This window comes from Balaenoptera ricei, chromosome 5 (assembly GCF_028023285.1).
Source record: "Balaenoptera ricei isolate mBalRic1 chromosome 5, mBalRic1.hap2, whole genome shotgun sequence".
Taxonomy (NCBI): Eukaryota; Metazoa; Chordata; class Mammalia; order Artiodactyla; family Balaenopteridae; genus Balaenoptera; species Balaenoptera ricei.
This window is the reverse complement of record NC_082643.1, coordinates 91,146,558-91,169,539: the sequence shown is the minus strand read 5'-3', so window position 1 is coordinate 91,169,539 and position 22,982 is coordinate 91,146,558. Positions and strand designations below refer to the sequence as shown.

Sequence of the window (22,982 nt, the reverse complement as noted above, 5' to 3'; positions counted from 1 at the left end):
TTAAACCTCTTAATAGTTAAGAGTGATGCCCAAATTTGTGGTGGGAAGAAGTAGAAAATGATCAGAATGCGTTTTATGGATTATTATTTCTCTGTATTAAAAGTCTAATAAAATTTCTACTTTTTTCCCCCTATAGAACATTATTGGTGTGTTTAAACCCAAATCGGAAGAGCCTTATGGTCACCTGAATCCAAAATGGACCAAATATGTTCATAAGGTCTGCTGCCCTTGCTGCTTTGGCAGAGGCTGCCTGCTTCCTAATCAGGGATACCTTTCCGAAGCTGGTGCCTCCCTTGTGGATGAAAAGCTTCATCTGGGCATTGTACCAAAAACAAGGGTAAAGCAGAAATTGTTTTTAATCATGTACTTCTGATTTACAGCCCACTTCTCTGTGAACACTTTAGTAATATTTGTAGTGACAGAGCCTAAAGTTGAGCCCCTTTTTTTGTAATCCAGAGTCACAAATGACTAGTAAATTGATTCTAGTGTAGATCCACAAAGTATCCAAGGGAATATCTCTTGCTCAGGTGAGCTGAGATGATGCTGACAAAAAGAGGAGAAAGAACTAGCATTTAGAAAGCAGAAAAAAACCTAGCAATTCTTTTGAAGGTAGAGATAACTAATATGCTCACAAGACTGCTATATTTTTCTTTCTGACCTTTATACATTTTTACTTGAAGTTCTACTTGAAATGTTCATTCCTAATTCTACATTTCAAGACTACTACTTCTTTCTTCCACTGGCCAATTTTAGGCTGCCTCTCTCAGAAAGAAATACATGTGTGCCATTGAACCAACTTTGCCAAATCCCTTAGCCTTTCTATTTTAGATTCTCAGGAGCATTTAGTATAGTGTTAAACTTTGCTAATTTACAGCATTAGAGTGAGTGCCGTGGTGTATGTGAATAGAAATACTATAATGCAAATTCTAATAGCCATTTTTCTAAACTGTACGTTTCTAGGTGGTTTGGCTTGTCAGTGAGACATTTAACTACAGTGCAATTGACCGTGCAAAATCTAGAGGCAAAAAGTATGCTTTAGAGAAAGTGCCAAAAGTAGGTAGAAAATTTCATCGGATAGGACTTCCTCCTAAGGTAAGTTACTGCGATGAGCTTTATTTGGGGGGAAGTTCATCACATATTACCTGAGCTCTGTGCGCTAGGCACTGTGCTGTGGACTGCGGATATATGTTAGTAAAAACGGTTTTCTCACCTTCAAGAGCTTATAGTAACAAGCAGTCTCAGCGCAATGTGATAAAGCTGTTGAGGATGGTTAAGTGCAGGGAGCCCAGAGAGGGTAGAGGAGGGATATTTAACCCACTTTGGAGGGCTAGGGAATTTCCGAGAGGAGGCTGCACCTAAGGCTTTATAAAGTACTGGCTGAAAGGGCAGGCTGAGAATTAGACCTCGGTTTTATTCCAGCCCTCTCCACCAGTTAGCTCTGAGACCTTGGGCAAGTCCCTTACTCTCCAAGCCCCAGTTTCTGTAAAACGGGGATAATAAAAAACTACTTCTTAGGGTTGTGAGAATGAAATGAAAAAATATATGTCAAGTACTTGGTACAGTACCTGGCACATAGTAAACGATAGTAGCCGAGTTTACTCACTACATATTAGATTTTGTTTTTTCTTATCACTTTTAAATAAACCTAAGGGATGATTAGCAACTAGCTAAGCAAGGGTAGGGAGGGTTAATGGGAAAAACATTCTAGAAAAAGCACTAGGCTTTATTTATTTATTTTTTAAATTATTATTTAACCTGCAATTTTGTTGTTTTGTTGTTGCTATGCATTTATCTATATAAAAGAATTGGAGTAGAAATGCATGGTTATCCTAACTTGTCTTTAATATTGTACTCCAAGTAAGCAGGAAGTTTTGAAAAAATTTACAAGGCCTGTTACTCCTTGCATATGCTGAAATAGGTGTGACTAAAGAAGGATATTATTTCCGTATTTATGACTACTAGGACTTCATTATGAGTGCTTTAGAGAAAACATTTAGGAAATCATTAAAATTTCATGCCAACCATAACATAAAGTGTTAGGATAAGTGATAGATTTTTTTTTTTTTGGCTGCAACGCCCAGCATGTGGGATCTTAGTTCCTGGACCAGGGAGCCAAACTGGGCCCTCGGCAGTGAAAGCGTGGAGTCCTAAATAGGTTTTCTTTGTAGTGATTTGTTTGTAAATATTTATGAGGCCAGCTAGGTTACCCATTCATTACCTGTGTGTCCTGTGCTGTTTAAATTTGTATTTCCGTCTTTAAAAAATTGTTTAATATTAACAACTAGTAATTTTAGCGATAGAAAACTTTATAAAATAGACATATCTTCAAGGAAAGGACTTTTTTAAAAAACCACTATAGAGGTTATGATTAATTGGTTACTTCTTTAAAATTTATGACAGGATCTTTAAGCTACATAGTCAAAGAATTCATTCTTTTATAAAAATAAAGTCATTTTCTGTATCTTATGTTGCAAAAAGAATCCTGAAGTATTTTTTCAGTAAGATAAAATTATACTATTATTAAATAAATAACCAGGATAGGTGTAAAATTTGGTCTTCAAAATTAACTTCATGTTAATGAATATTTTTAGAAAACAGCATTCTTGTTGAGAATATCACCTTAAAGGCACGTGTGTATTTTGTTTTTTAGTTATCCTAAAATAGCTGCTATGCTCCTTGAAAGTCTAGGATTGAGCGTTTTTAATTTGCTATGTATTCTTTATGTGATTATTTTAAATTAGTGTATAAAAATAGTTTTCTTGATAAATGTGGCTTATCTAAACTAGTGTTAACTTCGATTTTTCTTATTGTGTTCATATAAAATATTTTATGACAATACTGCTGAGAACTTTAAAAAGTAGTCTCTTTGTTCTTATATTTTCTTTTCTAACTATAATTCTTAAAATTATAGATTGGTTCCTTTCAGTTATTTGTTGAAGGTTACAAGGAGGCTGAATATTGGCTTAGGAAATTTGAAGCTGACCCTTTGCCAGAGAATATTAGAAAACAATTTCAGTCACAGTTTGAAAGATTAGTTATTTTGGATTACCTCATCAGAAATACAGGTACTGAAGTTCTCTCATTTGTTCACTCAAATCTTGTTAACTTTCAAATTGTATTCAACTCTTGTTTATCCAAATCAAAGTCGTAAAATTTTGATGCAGTAGTCTTGAGGCCACTTTTTCTTTACGTTCCTTAGAAAACAGAGATGTAGTACCAACTCTCCCAGGCAGAATTAATCTCGTACTGGATATTCTGACTCAGAGCAGGCTCCTGCCCAGGTGATAGCGATCAGTTCCTATCCCTCAGGAGCAGGGAGTTTCTTGGCAACAGGACAAAGCCTGCTGGAAATTGGAAATGTTGTGACATCTTATGGAAAAACCCAAACAAACTTTTTGGCCAACATAATAGATAATCTGCGGCAGTGGTTCCCAAATGTGGTTCCCTGGACTGTCAGGGTCAGTATTATGTGGGCATTTGTTACAAATGCATCTTCTGGGAGCCCAGCCCAGACCTGCTGAATGTGAGGCCAGCAGTTCGTGGTTTAATAAGTCCTCCAGGTAATTCTCATGCACCCTGAAGCTTGAGAACCACTGGTTCAAAATCTTTGCTCATTTATATTAGTTTCTGGAAAAGCATTATGTACCTTTTTAGATTTACCTTTATTAAATCATATGGTCTTAAGTTAATGTTAAAATTAGTGTAGAGTCCAATGGAATATTGCTCAGCCATGAAAAAGAATGAGATATTGCCATTTGCAGCAATATGGATGGACCCAGAGAATATTATACTTAGTGAAGTAAATCATACAGAGAAAGACAAAAATAATGTGATATCACTTATATGTGGAATCCAAAAAAATAACACAAATGAAGCTACATACGAAACAGAAACAGACTCACAGACATAGAAAACAAACTTACGGTTACCCAAGGGGAGAGGGAAGGAAGGAGGGATAAATTAGGAGTATGGGATTAACAGGTACAAACTACCACACATAAAACAGATAAGCAACAAGGATTTACTGTATAGCATAGGGAATTATATTCAATATCTTGTACTAACCTATAATGGGAAATAATCTGAAAAAAATATGTATATATAACTGAATCACTGCTGTACCCCTCAAACTAACACAATCGACTATAGTTCAGTTTTTTTAAAAATTAGTGTAGAATCTAGAATACTCCTATAGAGACATTAGGTAAGAGCCTATCCAGGAATTTGCCTGGAAATGGGGTGAATGCTTTTTCTTCCCAAGGTGAAGAGAAATTATCCTTTTTAATAACCTTGGTTTAAGAGTTGACAGTAATCGTACCTACCACAGAGTGGTTATAAGAATTCAGTGAACTAATACATGTTAAGCACTTACAACAATGTCTGGCACAGAGTAAATCTCAATGAATGTTAGCTAACATTTATGAGTATTTTTAGTCTGTATGTGTTAAATTGGAGGCTTTAATACGTCCATATGCTACAGATAACAAATGAAGGTCTCAAAAAGTGATGACTAAATTTTTCCCCTTGATTAAACTATTGATATCCATAAAACAATGAAGTAACAGATTTTTTGTTTGTTTGTTTTGAAAGATAGGGGAAATGATAATTGGTTAATCAGATGTGAAAACCAGAAACAAGAAGATGAAATTACGGTAAGGAAATTTTAATATATATATGTATATACACATACACACACTATCAATTTCTGTAAAAAATTCCTTGACATTAAGTTATTCTTCATCACATCCTCTCCTTCACCTAGATCCTTGGTTTTTATCTCCTTTTTCTGTTTTTATCCTCTTTTTTCTTTCCTTCACCTGTTTACATTGTATTTTTTATTCTATTTTCAAAATCTCTGTGCAGTTTTATTTTTTATGTTGTATTAGTATAGAAGAATGATATCAGCTCAGTACTTTTTTCAGGGCTTTGGAAGTTTGTTGTATAACCACCATATTTATTTTGCTTTTATGTAATAAAGAAAGGCTTCTAGTATTTTTTGCCAAAATGTTTATATTTTACTAATTCACTTCTTTCTGAGCCTTATGACTCAGGATTAGATAATGCAGAATTACCCAATAAAATGGAACCTATGTGCTTTACCTGTGAATTATAGCCATTGAACTTAAAAAAATATACTTCTAATGCTTATAAGAAGCTGGTTTTCATGTACATAATAGACTGTGAAGACCCTCAACACTATCAGGATGATAGATTTTAGATCCATTCCTATCAACTTTGACTACCCAAGTTCAAATTTTTGATATTTACATTAGAGATATTTTCAGAATAATTTTACTAGTTTAAATCAGTTTAAACATTTAAGAGAGTTTTAACTGATTAAAAATAAATTTCTCCAATGTTTACAGTCTGTGTATTCTCATCACTTAAAGCTGTTGCATCACTTTAAAAGTTTGTAGTTTTCCGTGTTCATCAAAGAAATTTAAAATTACATATTCATAGTACTCAGCAATAAAAAAAGAATAAGCTTGATATATGCAATAATGTGAATGAATCTCAAAATCCTACCAAGTGAAAGAAGCTACACAAAAGGGAAGATACTGTCTGATTCCTTTTATATAAAAATCTAGAAAGTGCAAACTAATCCCTAGGGACAGAAAGCAGGCCATGGTTGCCTGGGGTGGGGTAGAGGAAGGGAGGGGACTGCTAAGAGACACAAGGAAACTTCTGGGTGGTTTCACATCTGTCAGTGCTTGTCAGATTGTACACTTTAATATGTAAAGTTTATTGTGTGTAAATTATACCTCAATAAAGTTGTAAATAGAAAAAAATGATAGAAATAAAAATAAATGGCAGTTATAGCAGAAATGGGTTTTAAAATACACATATAAAAATATTCATATTTATAACAGTTCCTAAATATATTTTATTGGTATATCTTAAGCAATTGGATTTTACTGAAAACCTTATTCTTCTGCTCTTAAGTATTTTGTGCATTTTCATCGAGATATTTGATATAAACTAACAGGAACAAACCTGGCATATATCACTTGGACCTTCACTCTAATACTTTCAATTTAAAAATTATCTTTTTCACGTCTTGTTATTTTATCTAGGCCACTTAATAATGGCAACCGTCTATTTTTTGATAATAGGAGGTACTGTTTAACATGAAAAGTCTCTTGTCCCTGAGGTCTTCGTTTCCGTTACAGAAGAATGGAGAAGTTAGGAATGGCCTACATTCTGTAATCAAGAGTTTCTTGAAGTTCCTTCTACTGGACCTTATTATATTTAGCTATGGTCATTGGGGAGTTTTATTTAGAAACATTTTGTGTTTGAACTAATTATTTCTATGAGACCGTAGGAAAGACTTGATTTTAATAAGGTAACTTTAAGTTGTTATCTTAAAAATATCAATATTTTGCAAATACCATACATTTAAGCAATGTATCTGACAATAAATTATCCAGAAGTACACTTTTTAAAGTCTTGATAATTCCCAGCCCTCTTCCACAAAGAGGAAAAAAATGAAACTATTAATGCATGAATTTGTAATACCAAATTAAAAAAAAAAATAGTGATTATGAAGTTTTTACTGATTCTTAAGATAGTCTCTTCCCTTAAAGGGTAAATTGGTACCTTCTGGCAACTTTATTTTTATAAGCTCTTCAGATAAAATGTCTTTAAACCTCAACAATTGTTATCTTTTGGAAATATGCATATAAATTTTTTTATCAACAGACTATTTTTCTCCCCTTTAGGAAGCAAAATGGACTGATGATAAAGAAACGCTTATTAAAATAGCTGCAATTGATAATGGTCTAGCATTTCCTTTTAAACATCCTGATGAGTGGAGAGCATGTGAGTATTTAGAACTTTCCATAGATTCTATTCTGGAAAAGTAGTTACCCCTTTTGCAGAATAAGAGGGGATGGAATTTATGGATATCACAATAGCAGAGGAAAAACTGGGTGAAATACAGTCATTCATTAGGGCTCAGTTCTAGGCACTAGGGATGCAAAGATGTATACTACACTCTGTGGGTCTTGCCATGTATTGTTTGCTTATTTTTGGATGACTGTGTCTGATTTTGATTTTTTGGCTTGTATTAGCCTTGTAAAATAAGTTTGATAGCTTTCCAATTTTTAAATGTATGTAATATGGGAATTATCTATTTTAATATTTTGGTAGAATTTTATTTTCATATTTGGGTAGTATTCACTTCTAAAACAATTTAGGCCTACCTCCCCCTTTTCTAGTGAGTAGTGGCTTAACTGCCTTACCAGTCTCTTCTACAGTTAATGGTCAGGTTTTCTACGTCTTCTTGAGCCAGTTTTAGACGTTGTTATTTTGCTTAAAATTATCCATGTTATCTTGAGTTGTAATTTATGTGTATAAGTGTTTTGTAGAATTCTCTTATGATTTAAGAAACCCCCTCTGTGCATATTAAATATTTAGGGGTGAAATGAAATGGAATTTGCTTTAAAATACTTAGGGGGAGGAAAAACAGGGATAGATGAAACAAATTTTATAAGAAATTTGGTGATAATTGAATTAGGTTATTCAGAATATGGGAATTCATTGTACTAGTTTTTAAAATTTTTGTGTATGTTTGAAATATATGTAATAAATTAAAAAAATAATCTCTGTATCTATGACTCTGCCTCTTTTAAATTCCTACTGTTTATTGGATTTTTTTTCACTAGACTTGCCCAAGATTGTCTGTTATAAAGCACTGGCCCATATATATATAATATATATGATTATATATAAATATAATATACAAAACAAATATACATAATTATATAAATATATTTTATATATAATTTTTTTGCTTTTATCAGATAATTGGCCTTCTATTAATCAGGTTTCCAGTTTGTTTATTTGCTTTTTCTTTTTCATAATTTATGTTTTCCATTATTATTTTCTTCTATTGTGTTCATGCTATTTTTTTTTCCTATATTTTTTTTTTCTAGGTATCATTTGGCTAAAGCACAGATTGGCTAGGTGTTGCATTGTTGTTCTGCTTTTACATATTCATACTTCCCGATTTTATTTTGACAGGAATAATTTAGAAGTATTTTGTTTGGTTTTAAATTTCTAGGGCAGTTGATTTAAAAAAACTGTCCATTGTTATTTTCAAGTTTTATTGCTTTGGGATCTGTGAATGTTAACTGTGTGAATTCTGCTCTTTGAAATGTTTTAGTAATTCTTTTGTAACTTTTATGGCCAGTTTGAAGGACTGTATTTGAGAAGAATGCGGTTAGGCACAAAGTTCTGTGTCTGTCTACTAATGAAAGCTTGTTAGTCAAATCATATTCTTGATATATTTTTTGACCACTTGATCTGTTAATTTTTTAGAGACAAAGTTCACTGTGATTGTGATTTTGTCAATTTCTTCTTGCATTTCTATACATTTTTTGCTTTGTATTTCACACACAAAGGCCCAGCGTTTTATCTTGCTGTTGGCTTATTCTTTTCATTAGTGTAAAATATATCCCTCACAGTGTTTTTGGCATTTCTTATTTAGTCTGTTGTAACATTGCTGTACCTCGTTTCTTTTTATTAGTATTTACCTGTATTATTCTATACTTTTATTTTCAACTTTCATTATTTTAAGTATATGACATATGAACAGCTCTTAGCTGAATTTTTTTTTTTTTTTTTTACCCAATCTGAGATCCTTTTAATAGGTACACTTAACTCTGTAGTTTGTCTCAATAAACTACTGATGTGTTTGAACTTTTCCTGCCATCTTTTTTTTTTTTCTATTTACCATGAATTTCAATTTTTTCTTTTTTTCCTTTCCTATCTTTGGTTGAACTGACTTGAGATGTCTTTGTTCTATTTTTTTTTTTTCCTCTAATGGTTTGGAATCTATATGCAAATTGCATTTTAAAAGTGTCAAGTTTAAGATGCCTACAGTACACCTGGAAAATTTTACCAAACACACAGTTGGGAATTAAGGGTCTAGAACTTGAAAGATTAATTGGTATTGAGGATGTCATTTTTAAACTGTCACCTTGGTAAGTGGAAGCCGTAGTGGTGTTGCTATCACCTGGGAAAATCATGGTGAACAAATGTCATCACTAGGACAATGTGTGAGGTACATAGGTACTCAATAAATGTTTCATGAATATTTAGTAGATGAAGGATAGGAAGGACTAAGTGTAGAATCTGGGAATGGTGACATTGAAAATGAGAGGAAAAGCCAGCAAACAAGAGGAATGGCTTAAAAGACAGAAGGTAAAGTTTGAGAGAGTGGTATCTCCAAAACCACATAGAAGAGAATTTCACAGAGGGAGATGATAGAGAACAGTCCTGCTTGCTGCAAAGACACATGAAGTAGCATGAGGGCTGAAAATGGGCTTTTTGAGAAACCCTTATGAGATGACTGGTGATCTTAGGGGTGGAGAGTTTGAATGGTGATAGTAGAAGTTGAGGGATAGGGATTGGAAGTAGAGGCAGGCATAGAATGAGGGCTTTTCTTTTATATAATTGGTCAGGGAAAGGTCAAAGGGAAATTGGACATAGCTTCAGAGATGTAGGCCACAGGAAAGGCTTTCTTTGGAATGGACTGTACTTCCCGCAGTGTTCAAAGAGATAGATAAAAGAGAATTCAAAAGGAATGACTCTAAAGGCAGAGTTTTTTCCTCAGGGCTTTCTAAGTGGTAGGAGCTGGAGGTTCGCATTGGATGTACCCACTGGAGTTCTATGGGTGATCATATTCTCATAAGCCTTACATTTTCTTGCAAGAATCTGAATATGTACCCTATCTAGACAATCTCACTACGTTACAAATCTTTCTAGTCCTGGCACTGTGTATATTTAATGGTCTTCTTGGGAGAGAACTAGAGTTAGCCCAGAATCATGGATCTTTTATCCCTCAAAGCCAATTACCTGTTTACCTACTAATGATTTAAAATTTTGGAACATCATACACACACACACACACACACACACATATACAAATATGAGTGGTCAGTTCCTGATAATTTGTGGCTGAAAACGCAGGGAGACCTCGGCCATGGTATCTGGGGCTGTGAACAAATTATAGATACCCCTCAGTTTCCAAACACAGGAACCAGAGATTCAGATATATTTTTTGATATAGGGCTGTTTGAGATAGACTCATTATCAAAACTCTTATTGTTTCCTATTTAAAACTCAGAAACCTAACCAGTTCAGGTAACACCTTACTGTGCTTTACCATCTGAATTAACCATCCAAACTTAGAAATATGAATAATTTAGATGGCAAAAACTAATTGTTCTCTCTGATACCTCTTTTCTCCTTTTTTTTTTTTAACATCTTTATTGGAGTATAATTGCTTTACAGTGGTGTGTTAGTTTCTGCTTTATAACAAAGTGAATCAGCTATACATATACATATATCCCTATATCTCCTCCCTCTTGTGTCTCCCTCCCAGCGTCCCTATCCCACCCCTCTAGGTCTCCTGTCATTTTTTAACCTAAGAACTGTAGGGAAAAAACAGGGTAAATTTAGGTCTAAATAAACCATTTCCCCTCACTGATAAGAATACTTTTTTTTTTTTTTTTTTAGATCCATTTCACTGGGCTTGGCTTCCTCAAGCAAAAGTTCCTTTTTCTGAAGAAATAAGAAACTTGGTTCTACCATATATTTCTGACATGAACTTTGTGCAAGATTTATGTGAAGATCTTTATGAACTTTTTAAGGTAAATAAGTTTTTAGTTTTAATTATTGCAGAAAATGAAATAAATCTTAAAAGAGATTTTCTTAATAGAGCTAATTTGCAGTTTACTGCTTCTGGTATCACTGCTTGCAGTAGAACCTGACATAACAGAAAGGAATTAGCAGTTTTACTTTATAGGAGCATAAATTTATGAAGTTACACTATGAGTATTCTTTGGAGTGAAATTACATTATAATTTGAGAAGTTGTTTTCAAAAGTTGAATTTTTACAAAATTACTCTATGAATTATAATAAATGTTTGGTGATCTGCTGTGATTCAATTTTCTTTTTAAAAAAGCCTAAACCCATTGGCTGGAAAGTCATTTTAAATCCTTTCTGGAACAAGTTGGAGTATAACTACAGTTTATTGTCATTCTGGAGGAATACGAAAATACATCAAGTAAAAATAATCTTTTCATGCTGTTTTTTTCTATTAGGAATGCTTTCTAATGACCTTATGTGCTGAGTTGAAGAGTTCATTTGTTTTCAATTTTTTTTTTTCAAAGATCCTGATTTTTGGAATTATAGTAATGTTTTCTTTCCTTTTTGTGATAGACTGACAGAAGATTCGACAAAGCCACTTTTGAAAGGCAGATGTCTGTGATGAGGGGTCAGGTAGGTCACCTTTTTAAGATCTTGTTCATTAAGGAAAAACTCTCTCTTTGAAACAGTAGTCAACTTTTTTTTTTCCATTGTGACCCAAAGATGCAGCTCTCAACACTGTCCTTTATTCTGAACCAAAATAGCTCAGATGATTAGAAATGAAGTTGATTTCAATACTCTTTTGTCTTCTGTATTAGATTTTTTTACCTTGTTGTGTATTGTTTAGTTAGCCAGTCTCCTCCTACTGCTAATTCTTGTCCTCATTTTGATAACTGTTTTCCTGAGTGTTGGTATCGTTTTCCTCCTCAAATCCACTTGCTTGAATGTTTCAATACCACGTTCTGTTTCCTGTTGATTATTTTCCTCATAAAATATGTTTGGCCTTTGCTAGAGCAGTTAGTAAATAACCATGTCACCATGGTTGAGCACTAATTGGGACATAAAAATACTAGTTGTAACTCAGTCCTCTCACTCCTTTTCACCTCCTTTAATTAGCAATACAGGGTATCAGTTACATCTGCTGGTGTGGACCTGCAGGCTGGGCTGACCTACAGGTGATGTCTGGTTCTTCTACTCTACTAATAGTATTTAGATTCCAAAAGGAAGACTTGAAATGAAAATAAACTATAGTGTAAACATTGTCTTTTAGTGACTTACTAATTAACTTTTTCTTCCTAAAATATGCATTTCATTTAAGGTAGCTATTTGCTGTATACCTGTGACAAAGAAGACAAGTCTAGGTTTTGCACTATTTATTATATAACATTAACAAATAGATATAGTTAAATTAGATAACTATGTATTCATCATATATTTATTAACAGAACCAGCGCCAGAAACTGTCCTAGTGGTTGAGATACAGCAGTGAGTAAAAACCAAGTTCCTACTGTGATGGAGCTCTTGCTCTGATGAGGCTGGGGGTCAGGAAAAGGGACAGATTATTAGCATGTACATCTCTCTGTGTTCTCTTGCGCTTATACAGTGCTTTGCTGGAGTCATAAGTTTTAAATAGTAAGTGAAATGGCTGGAGAAGCAGGCTAGAGCCAGCTTTTGGAGGGCCTTAAGTGCCAGGTATAGATTCCACATGGAAGGGGTTGGAGCAGTTGTGATAACCCAAGTGCCCATCAACAGATGATTGGCTTAGAATACAGTGGAATATTACTCAGCCACAAAAAAGAATGAAATATTGCCATTTGCAGCAACATGGATAGACCTAAAGAACATTATACTTAATGAAATAAGTCAGCGAAAGACAAAACTTATATGATTATCACTTATATGTGAAATCTAAAAAATAATACAAATGAATTTATATACAAAACAGGAACAGATTCACAGACATAGAAAACAAATTTATGATTACCAAACGGGAGAGGGAGAGGGGAGAGACAAATTAGGAGTATGGGATTAACAAACTACTGTACCTAAAATAGATAATCAACAAGGATTTACTGTATAGCACAGGGAATTATACCCAGTATCTTGTAATAACATTTAATGGAGTATAATCTGCAAAAAAAAAAAAAGAATCACTAAGTTATACACCTGAAACTAATGCAATATATTGTAAATCAACTATACTTCAAGTTTTAAAAAAGGGTTGTGAAAATGACTAAGTTGTCTATTTACTAGTATGGCGAGATCTCCAGAATATATTATGTTATAAAATGTAGTGCATAATGGTATGTATAAGCTGCTAATATATTGTATATAATAAAAAAGGAATCAGAATATTTTTTTAAAAGGGAGAGTCATGATGAGACTTACATTTCCCGAGAGGAGACCTTACCCTGGGGTTTCTCCTATCAACTCCCTGAGATTATGTGCTAAATTCTGTTTATATGTGTGTCTTGGGCATGGAGTGGGCGATAGAATTTATATCCCAGCAAAAGGTGTCCATAACCCAACAAAGAACCCCTGCAGATTGGACAGTGGGGTGCAGATTGACTCAGCAGATGAGTCTAGAGCCAGGGAACCTTGTGGGGAGGTGTTTTCGGTAATTCAGGTATGAATGATGGGCTTAGATGATTGATGATTGTAATTATGTTGCTGAGTGTTACCACCCTAAACTATATTTGAACTAAATTTTCAGGCATAGGTAATTATGCCCTAATTTGGCATTTTTGCTTGAAACAAATCTATTTGACTTAACAATATGCTCCATCTTCTGGAATTCTCTTATCCCTAAAGATGTATCTTTATTTCAGAAATGTTTGTGTGTTTTTTTTAAAATAAAAGCTGTAAATAATCTTGTAAGCTTTAATTGTAGATTAAAGTTAGTATGTGAGAAATTTTAATTTTAAAATGCTTGTCTGAACAGATATGGGGACATTCTAGTTCTAAGGTCTATTACAAAGATATACCAGTGGCTATCTGCTGTTTTAGGTTTATTTATTCATATCCTGTCTCGTTTACAAAGGAGTAAAGTATTACACAAATGGGTGTAATAGAATATAAAAGTGACAGGATCAGGATCTGGGAAAGAAAAAATAAAATAAAACCTTATATGTTTTAATTTGATTTTGTTTTGATTTTTTATTTTCATTTGGTTTTGACCTTTCTGATAGCCAAAAAGAGTAAGGTACTCTGACCATGTACATGATTGTGTAGCTCTCTGGTTTTAACCCTTTTTTAAAAAAGCTGGTATGAAAAAAATCAGGTATTATTTTATATACTAAAGTAAATCAGTGCTTTGAAACCAAGGCTTAACAAAGAAAAACGAATACCTGTGTTTCAAGCAACAGAATTCATTATTCAGCCAGTTCCTTAATCGAGTCAAAATGCTTGTGTTATTGAAACCGAAAGTGGGATCCGGCTGCTCACTGCTCAAAAACCAAAAAGAGGCAAGGTTGGTGGAAAGGAAAGTTTGCTTTATTTTAGATGCCGGCAACTGGGGTTGGGGGAAGGGCGGACGCCTGTCCAATGGCCAACTCCCCTCCCCCCTCCTACAACCAGCGGGCAAGAGCTTTTATAGATGGAGGGAGGGGGCTACATGCAGAAACAGCACAGGCAGCTCTGACAGTCGTCCTGAAATTGGTCATGCGGTGCTCTGACCAGCGTCATCTTGGTTGTTGTAAGTACAGTTACTCTTCACTTCCAGGGTCGGTTTGTTCCCATTTCCTTGAGGCCAATTCTTGGAATTGTGGCAGCTTAGGTCATGGCTACAGTCTGGTCATCATGTAGTTAACTTCTTCCACTTGATGGGGGTTTCAGTATCTATAAGACAGCTCACAGGATATGGCCCAGAATATTATCTATAGCCCTTGAGGAGGAACTAAAGGTCTTTGACTATGCTTAGTGACTAACCTGTTATTATTTGGTCTCCTTTGGCTGTCTTCCTTTGTTTCCGCATTTTCTCATTTCTCTGATTAAACTTATTCTCCGGCTAAGATTTTTCCACAGACAAAAGGCAGGCAGAGGACATAGGGTCCTGCTCCGTTTCATTATTTCAATCATTTATAATTATCCCTTGAATCCCTCTCCCTTCTAATTTTACCAATTAACATCATGATTTGTGCTTCGTACAACCAAGTCTTTTGTCCTAGTTTATAGTAAGTTTTTAGTTTTGCACACATAATCAGTGACAATTCTCATTCTACATATAAAGATGTGGACTGGAATTAGGAATTAGTATGAAGGCATTTCTTTTAAAATTTGACTAGAAATGTTTATTCAGTTAAAATTTTTGAATTTTACATTAAATAGCAGTAGGGTCACGATCAAGCTCAATAAGAGCATTCATTTTATATTCTACCTGTGCCTACTTGGAACACTGGACCTCAGAAATACTTATTTATTTGAAATATATTTTATATACAATCTGAAAAAAGTGGCAGAAATGATTAATAAAACAGTTTTATTAATACAGGGTGAAATTCTATTCAGTGATATATAAACCAGAAGCTCATTTGCAGATTCAGTAAAAATTGATGTTAAAGAAAATGAAAGTGACACTTTCGTACCTCCTGAGTACTTGACTCTTTACTAGATATTTTTATGTTTGTTATTATTTTTCCTCATAACAGCTCTACATAGTTGTCTGCATTTTGTAACTTGGCTCAAATGGGTTAACATGTTGCATCTGTTTAATAAGGGAGTCTAAGTCTGGCAAATCTGCAACATTTCGGCATTGCCTCTGCCTGGGGTCCTTATCATCTCTTCTCTGGATTTAATGATCTTCTAAGTGGTGTCCCTACCTCTTTTCCCATCCTTCTTCCACATTAGACCAGAACAATCTCTCTCAAAGCAGATAGTATCCTCTCTTTTGTGATTTAAAACTCCCCTGATTTGTCAGTCAGTATAGGCTTAAGCCCTGACTTTGAGCACCTTTGCAGTCTGCCTCCGCCCAACATACCTGCCTTTATCTCTTGTCATTTTCAGCTTCCCCTAAGCCTAGGCTCTCAGAACTGTTCTTCAGTCCCAGTTCACATTTCCCAGTGGTGCCCTTTGCATGCTGTCGTCTCTCCTTGGGTGCCTTTTCCTCTTCCTCTGGAGAACAGTTTTTCCTTCAAGCTCCAGCTCTGTCTTCCTAGGCTTCTCCTGCCACTCAAGGAGTTCTGATTTCCCTAGCACTCCATGGGAGTACTGGGGTCACATTTCACTCAGAAATTGGATGTTAAGACAGCACATTGGGGGAGTTTCCTGGTGGCCTAGTGGTTAGGATTCCGGGCTTTCACTGCTGCAGCCCGGGTTCAATCCTTCGTCGGGAAACAGATCCCACAAGCCATATGGTGCAGACCAAAAAAAAAAAAGGACTGCAAATTGGGCATAGTACAGTTGAAAAATAGCTTAAAACCAACCGGGAAGTAGAATATATGTAGTTTTATGTAGATAGTACAGTAATTCTCATGCCCACTAAAATTTGAGGACCAGTGAACTAATCCAAAGGAAAGCAAAGTCTATATGCAGAAGTCTGTGAGTTCACACCATCTGCCCTTGACCTATCGCACCCCTACCATGGTATCAAATGTGGCATAGATGGAGCATTCTAAAATGTTTTTCCTTGCCTGCAATGTTTAGTCTATTTCTAAAAATAATCTTCTCTGATGTAAAGATGTAGTAATAGATGTGTTTATTCTTTGGGAAATGAAAAAATGAGTGGTATGTAAAGGAGGGGATCAGATTGTAAAGTCAGGGCATAGATCCACTGTTGCTGAAGTGTTTGTCACACTACATTCCAGTTATTTGTTCGTGCGGCTGTTTGTTTCTAGAATGTGTGCACTTTAAGGCTCAGATGGGTTTTTTCCCTCGTATTTAGTCTTCTCCCCAACACAGTGCGTGCTCAGTAAATAAATGCAAGATCATCAAGTGTCTTCTCAACTCCCAAAGAAATACTAATATTTTGGATAGCTTTAAGACTGAATAATTTTTGCTATTATATATTTGAAATTTTTTAGTCTTGTAGAATGACTCTCATTTTCTTTGTACCATTCCGCTTCTAGATTCTCTACAACAATCATATATTGTTTTTAGAGTCAGGAAAATATTAGGTGTTACTTAAATTAGTGTGTTTAGATTAACATGTTTAGAATAGGATTTTTAAAATCAAAAGAGGAAACTAACTGAATATTTCATTCCTTAGCCATGCTGGTACCCACATTTATTTTCATGGTAAGGACAATGCTTATAAACATAAATTTTGTAAATTCTTTTTGTCTTTTCATCCAAACATAACCAGCCTAGAAGATTTTAAGGGAAGAGCTTAAAAGGAATCCTAAACCATAAATACAATGAGTAACTACTATTACTAGTAAAGGTTTATTTCTCTGATGTATTAAATACTTCAGATCTTCCAGGATCTAAACCATCTAGTTTATACCGTTCAAGTATTATGACATTTATTTATTAGTATGGCTTTATGTTGAAACCTTTATGCTTATCTCACTATTAAACAGTCTTTACAACAACTAGTAAACTGCACACCATCTGTATATTAAATATTTTCAAATACCTGAAGGAGACATCCTTATTTCTAAAGTACACAACAAAGGGAATTTTTTACCTGATATGCAGGGAAAAAAAGAAAATGAATTATTAAATTTTTATATGAACAGAGTAGAATAGGCTGTAAGCTATGCATTGTTTCATAACCTTATTTATATGCTCAAGTAGCAATTCCAAGAGTATGTTTAAACATGGAATGTAATATAGTTTACTTTTCCTAGTTTTACTTTTCCTACTTAAGAATAGACTCTTAAATAAAACTTTACTTTAAATGCTACCTTCCCCAGTTCTCTTAACTCACTTGCCCTGCGTCATGCTTCCCCATAGCACTTTTTCATTCTAATACTTGGTATAATTTACTTGTTTATGATGTTTATTGACTCCTCCTCTGCTGAAATATGAGCTCTGTGAAGGCAGAGATTTTGTTTGTTTTCTTACTGTTGCATCCCCAGCACTTAGAACAGGGCCTAGCACGTAATAAGCATGCAATAAATTTATTTGTTGAATGAGTGGGTAAGGCAAGTATTTAGTAAAAACCAGACTATTTAGACCAGTATTTGTTTAGGTCCAGTGTCAAATGGGGTACGTATGTGGAACCATTCACTTCATTCAGTCTCTGACTCCATTGCTCCTGGACATAGATGCATTCTAGAATATTTCAAAGTTACCAATTGGCAAAAATTATTTGATTTTAATCCCGTGCATTTGTCTGTGTATATGTATGTGTGTGTATAAGCATACATATGTCCACATATATATATTGAGAGCAGTTACTCCTCATCACATTCTCTGCTGGGCATAAATGGATGAAATAAAAATTGTAGTTATGAATAGATGGTTAAAATAATGTCAATGAACAGAAGGTTTTTATCTTTTTTGAACTGATGAAAACCTCTCTTCTTTCCACAGATCTTAAATCTTACTCAGGCATTGAGAGACAGGAGGAGTCCTGTCCAGCTAGTACAGATGCCTTGTGTGATTGTGGAGCGCAGTCAAGGTGGAGGTCAGGGTCGGATCGTCCACCTCAGCAATTCATTCACCCAGACTGTCCACTGCAGGAAGCCTTTTTTTTCCTCCTGGTAGCAGATGTGAGAGAAAGAAACTGTGTGGCATTATTGTGTTGTTACAACATTACCGCCCTGTAAACCTGCTGGTAAGAGCTCCAGTTGCCAAAACCTCAAATAATATAAGTTTCTAAAAGGTTTTCTTTTGAATGTAATTGAAGTTTACAGTTTTTTGTCCAAATATTAAATTTCTATTTCAGGGAAGAGGTGATATATCTCCTATATCGTATTTTTGTAGAAAAATTGTACTTTATGTTGTTGATGTTAGTTTCAGAGGTAATTTCATAGTTTACACATTCTGGAATGACTATAATTACTCTAGAATTCCAAACAGAAAAATAAGGTGTTTGTTGACTTTGAATACAATAACTTTTTATATACTTTTTTAATATTGAGAAGAATGGTCATGTTAACTCTTCTTACATTATAAAAGGCCTTTGAGGATGAAACTGCTCTTATGAGCTTTAATAGAGTAGTTAATAGAAAATAGTTAAGAATAAAGCAATGTTGCCTTAATTTAAAAAGCTGCTATTTTAGAACTTGAATAAATGCTCCTAAAGTGACCATTATTAGGGACCAGAAAATTATATTTCAAGTTACCAATGACTATTTTCTTTTGTGTACTTCAGAATATTTTTGGCCAATTATTTTGTTATAGTGAGGGGAAAAAAAATCTAATGCTATCTCCCCCTTTAAAAAAATGGAAACACTCAACTGAGACTTGAGGGGAATAATATGAAATTAAGATAGATCCCCAGTATTTTGAAATTCCAGAATAACATTAAAAATTCCCTTCTGTTTCTTGCATGGGATTAATACTTAATCAGTTAGTACCTCAGAGTACTGATCTCGTTCAATTTAGTACTTCAATTAGTATTAAACTTCACTGAAAGGTAAACCATAACTCAAACTGTATACTGGGTTGCATTTTCAGGTCCTAGGACATAACCTCTTAAAAATAATAGTAGTGTGTAGGGTACTTGAAATTACTGATGTTATTATAATTAGTCAACTTTAGAATACTAGTCCCAATTAAAGGGGGACGTAACAGAGATAACCATTAAGTCATTTTTATTTGATTTTGAATATCAGTATTTCTGGCATCCTGGGAATTTGTAGTACTTTTAACTTACCAAGTGATTGAAATTGAGATGAGCCCGATACGAAGATTTGATCCCAAAGAAGCAGGAGCTTCATTCTCTTCTTAGGCTCCAAACAAATAACATCACCACTCAGACTAAACTGGGCAGTTTGTGGTCTTGGCCTTTTGTTGTTAAGCTTTCTGTCCTGTAATTTTTTAAATTAAGTTATTTTTATGTAAAAAGTATTTCCTGAAGGTTGAATTAGGATGGAAGTCAGATCTGCCGTTCTCCCTTCCTTCACATCTTTCTCTTGGTCTTCGTGGATGTGATGAGTGAGGATACTGCTGTCCTAGTGGAAGTCCATTGGAAACCTGTGTTCTTCTACCTCCTCTGACCCTCCATGATCTTAATGTTGAGATAATGGAAAATTGACTGGAAATTCAAAACTCAAGCTAATATCTTTAGATAAATACCAGTAATTAAAATGTGCCTTTTGAAGATGTGTTCTTAATGAAATAAGTTGTTATGATGTGGGTACTGCTTTCATAAAACAGGTCTTTCAGTATTTTGAGAATTTCTATATTAATTTTAAAAATGGAAACTTAGTAAGTTGCTACTGTTTTATACCCTAAAATTAAAATAGTGTGGAAATATTTTTAAATGGTCTGACCAGGCCAGAAAAGTAGAGTTGAAATATTTAAGATATGATTACAAGTCAGTACATTGGTTTTATTTTATAAATTTTCATGAACTTCATTTTTATTTAAATATTGTGTTAATATTTTCAGTGAGTATATTTATAGTGTCAAACATGGTAGACGAAAGGTAATAAAAATCACTGTCTTAAGACTAGATTTCTCCTGAAGTATGTATATTGAATATTTAGAATGTTTGTAAATACATTTATGTTTATAAATGATGCCAAACCACCATTTTCTTACTGCATATATTAGTAGTATAGTTTAATACTTTATCATTCCAAAAGACATAATTAACTGGAATCTTTATAATTAGAGACATTTTCATTTTTATTTGAATATAAGCTGCCTTACTCTCCCCCAAATTTGTCAGCAGTTGAAGACTACGGAAACATGTTTTTTGCAGTCTTGAAAACGATTTGATTCACAAAATTTTTTTTTTAATTTAAAGTTTTTTACTAATGGAATTAAAACCTTATGAAAAACAATGGTGACCAGTTCTTTGATCAGATTACATCTTAAATCCTTTTACAGATATATGAAGAGACAGGCAGCATCTTATGTTTTATAGTCTGCCTTCTTTCCCAAAGTGGCCTGGGCAGCTGTACAGAGTAGTGGCAGAGATCCTCAGTGTGGCTTTGTCTCCAGGCCTCTCTCATGGTGAGTTTGGAGCCATGTAACCGAGTTCTGGTCAGTAAGATGTGCGGATGAGGGATATATGGGGCTTCCAGACCTGGCAGTAAAACTCACTGCGTCACAACCAGTGGTCACCGTTGACCACTCTCTTGCCTTCCCGTTTGGCTATAAACAAAGAATTTGCAAAGTGGAAGCAGCCAGGGCATGTGAGTCACTGCTTGGAAACCTACCAGGAGAGCATGCTGACTGCTTTGGACTGTGACATGAGCAAGAAATAGTGCTTGTGTTTAGTCACTAAAATTTTGCATTTATTTATTAAAACTTACCATAGTCTGTCCTATCCTGGGCGTTAACAGTGTAAATAGAAAAAAAATCATTTTAAAATAAAAAAATAAAAAACCAATTATAGAAGGCTGAATGGCAGCAGCAATGAGTATTTAATCTCAAATCCCCATAGAACAACTAGGATAGCAAAAGAAAAATCACAGTGACACCATCTTCACTAAAATTAGATGATAGAATATCCCTATGGATCCCAGAAATGAGCAGTTTGGGCTAAATCCATCAATAGCAAAAGGATCACATGGGAAGAACAGCTTTGGAGGAGTGAACGGAGGGAAAGTGAGGGGGGCCTGTGATGGTACAAAGAGCCCAGAATCTGCTGACATGTCGTCAGCCCCAAAAGGAGGCACCCCCAGTCATCGTGGCAGTCTCAGCTGGTGCATCCAAAACCACAATCAAAATTGGGAGAGGGCTGTCCAGCATTCAACTGGCAGCTGTAAAGGGAGCCTGCAGGAAGGTATGAGGGTGCCAGGGCAACCTGGTCTTCAGGGTTCCCAGAAGTAGCTGGTGAGAGCACATAGGCCTGCCCTGAGAGAAGCTACTGGATATAGAATAGACATTGACAAGGGAAGGACCCTGGGGATAAAGGAGACAAGGTTCTGATACAGATAGAAAAGGGGACCAGATGAGACAATTCAGAAAGTACTAAGAAGGTTCATAAAAAACTATGTCATCTGGGAATTCCCTGGCGGTCCAGTGGTTAGGACTCAGCACTTTCACTGCTGGGCCCAGGTTCCATCCCTGGTCCGGGAACTAAGATACTGCAAGCCAAGTGGCACGGTCAAATAAATAAGTAAATAAATAAATAAATAAGAATAAAATATCAGCTATTACAAAAATAATAATAAAAATAAAAGTTATCTTAAAAAAAAATGTTATCTAATACTTTGTAGTAACTACAGAAGAGAGAACCGTAGAACTACAAAACCAGGAAACTCCAGGCCTACCTCACCACCTACCCAGGAATCTTCTGAAAATATAGGAGGAAAGTATGACAAAGTCCGTTTCACTTAAACATGACCACATCATACAATATGCTTTAAGAAAACAGGATAACAGCGTGTATAACATACCCACAGAAAATGAAGATATCCTAGAAACTTTTACAAAGCAGAAGAAAACAGTAATATTTGTTAAATTGCTGAAGAAATTCAAGACATGATAGAAGCCAAGAAAGAACAATATAACATCAAAGTCAGAAAAGCTCAAAAATTAGATGGACAAGCAACAGGAGGAAATAAAATGAGAGCTGACAGAGCTCAGAGGAAATATTGGAGTTAACAGTATGTTTCAGAAATAAACTAGAAGGAACCCGAGAGCAAATAGACAACATATCCACAGACACTCTACAGCAAACATCATACTTAGTGCTGGAAAATCTAAAGCTTTCTACAGTTGTTTTCTGTTGCTGCTGTAATAAATTACCACAAACGTTAGTGTTTTAAACAACACAGATTCATTGTCTGACAGTTCTGCAGGTTAGAAGCCTGATACAGGTGTCACTGGACTAAAATCAGGGTGTCAGCAGGGCTGTGTTTCTTTCTGGAAGCTCTATGAGGGAATCTGTTTCCTTGTCCTTTCTAGTATCGAGGAGCCTCACACATCCCTTGGCTTGTAGCCCTCTCCATCTCCAAAGCCAGCAACAGCGGGCTGAATATTTTTCTCATCACATCATTCTGACATTGACCCTTCTGCCTCCCTCTTGCACTTTTAAGGGCACTTGTTATTACACTGGGCCCACCCAGGTAATCTAGAATAATCTCCCTATGTTAAGGCCTGCTTATATGTAACCTTAATTCCATCTTCAACTTTAATTCCCCTTTGCCATGTAATATATTCAAAAATTCTGGAGATTAGGACATGGACATCTTTGGGGGCCAGTATTCTGCCTTCTGCACTTTCTCTCTGAGATCAGTAATGTGACAAGGGTGCCTACTTTCAC

The 22,982-nt window shown here is 34.9% G+C and overlaps 1 protein-coding gene across 1 annotated transcript in view; it reads left to right on the top strand.

Annotated features, from left to right (window-relative positions):
- The window catches only part of PI4K2B (phosphatidylinositol 4-kinase type 2 beta), a 31,831-nt gene extending 11,281 nt beyond the window's left edge, over positions 1 to 20,550 (top strand). The window contains exons 3-10 of the mRNA XM_059923247.1: positions 137 to 337; positions 961 to 1,092; positions 2,912 to 3,065; positions 4,591 to 4,652; positions 6,720 to 6,819; positions 10,522 to 10,655; positions 11,228 to 11,287; positions 18,128 to 20,550. Of these exons, the coding sequence (XP_059779230.1) occupies positions 137 to 337; positions 961 to 1,092; positions 2,912 to 3,065; positions 4,591 to 4,652; positions 6,720 to 6,819; positions 10,522 to 10,655; positions 11,228 to 11,287; positions 18,128 to 18,301 (1,017 nt within the window). The 3' untranslated portion in view covers positions 18,302 to 20,550. The remainder of the gene's footprint in view (positions 1 to 136; positions 338 to 960; positions 1,093 to 2,911; positions 3,066 to 4,590; positions 4,653 to 6,719; positions 6,820 to 10,521; positions 10,656 to 11,227; positions 11,288 to 18,127) is intronic.
- Positions 20,551 to 22,982: the final 2,432 nt, after the last annotated feature.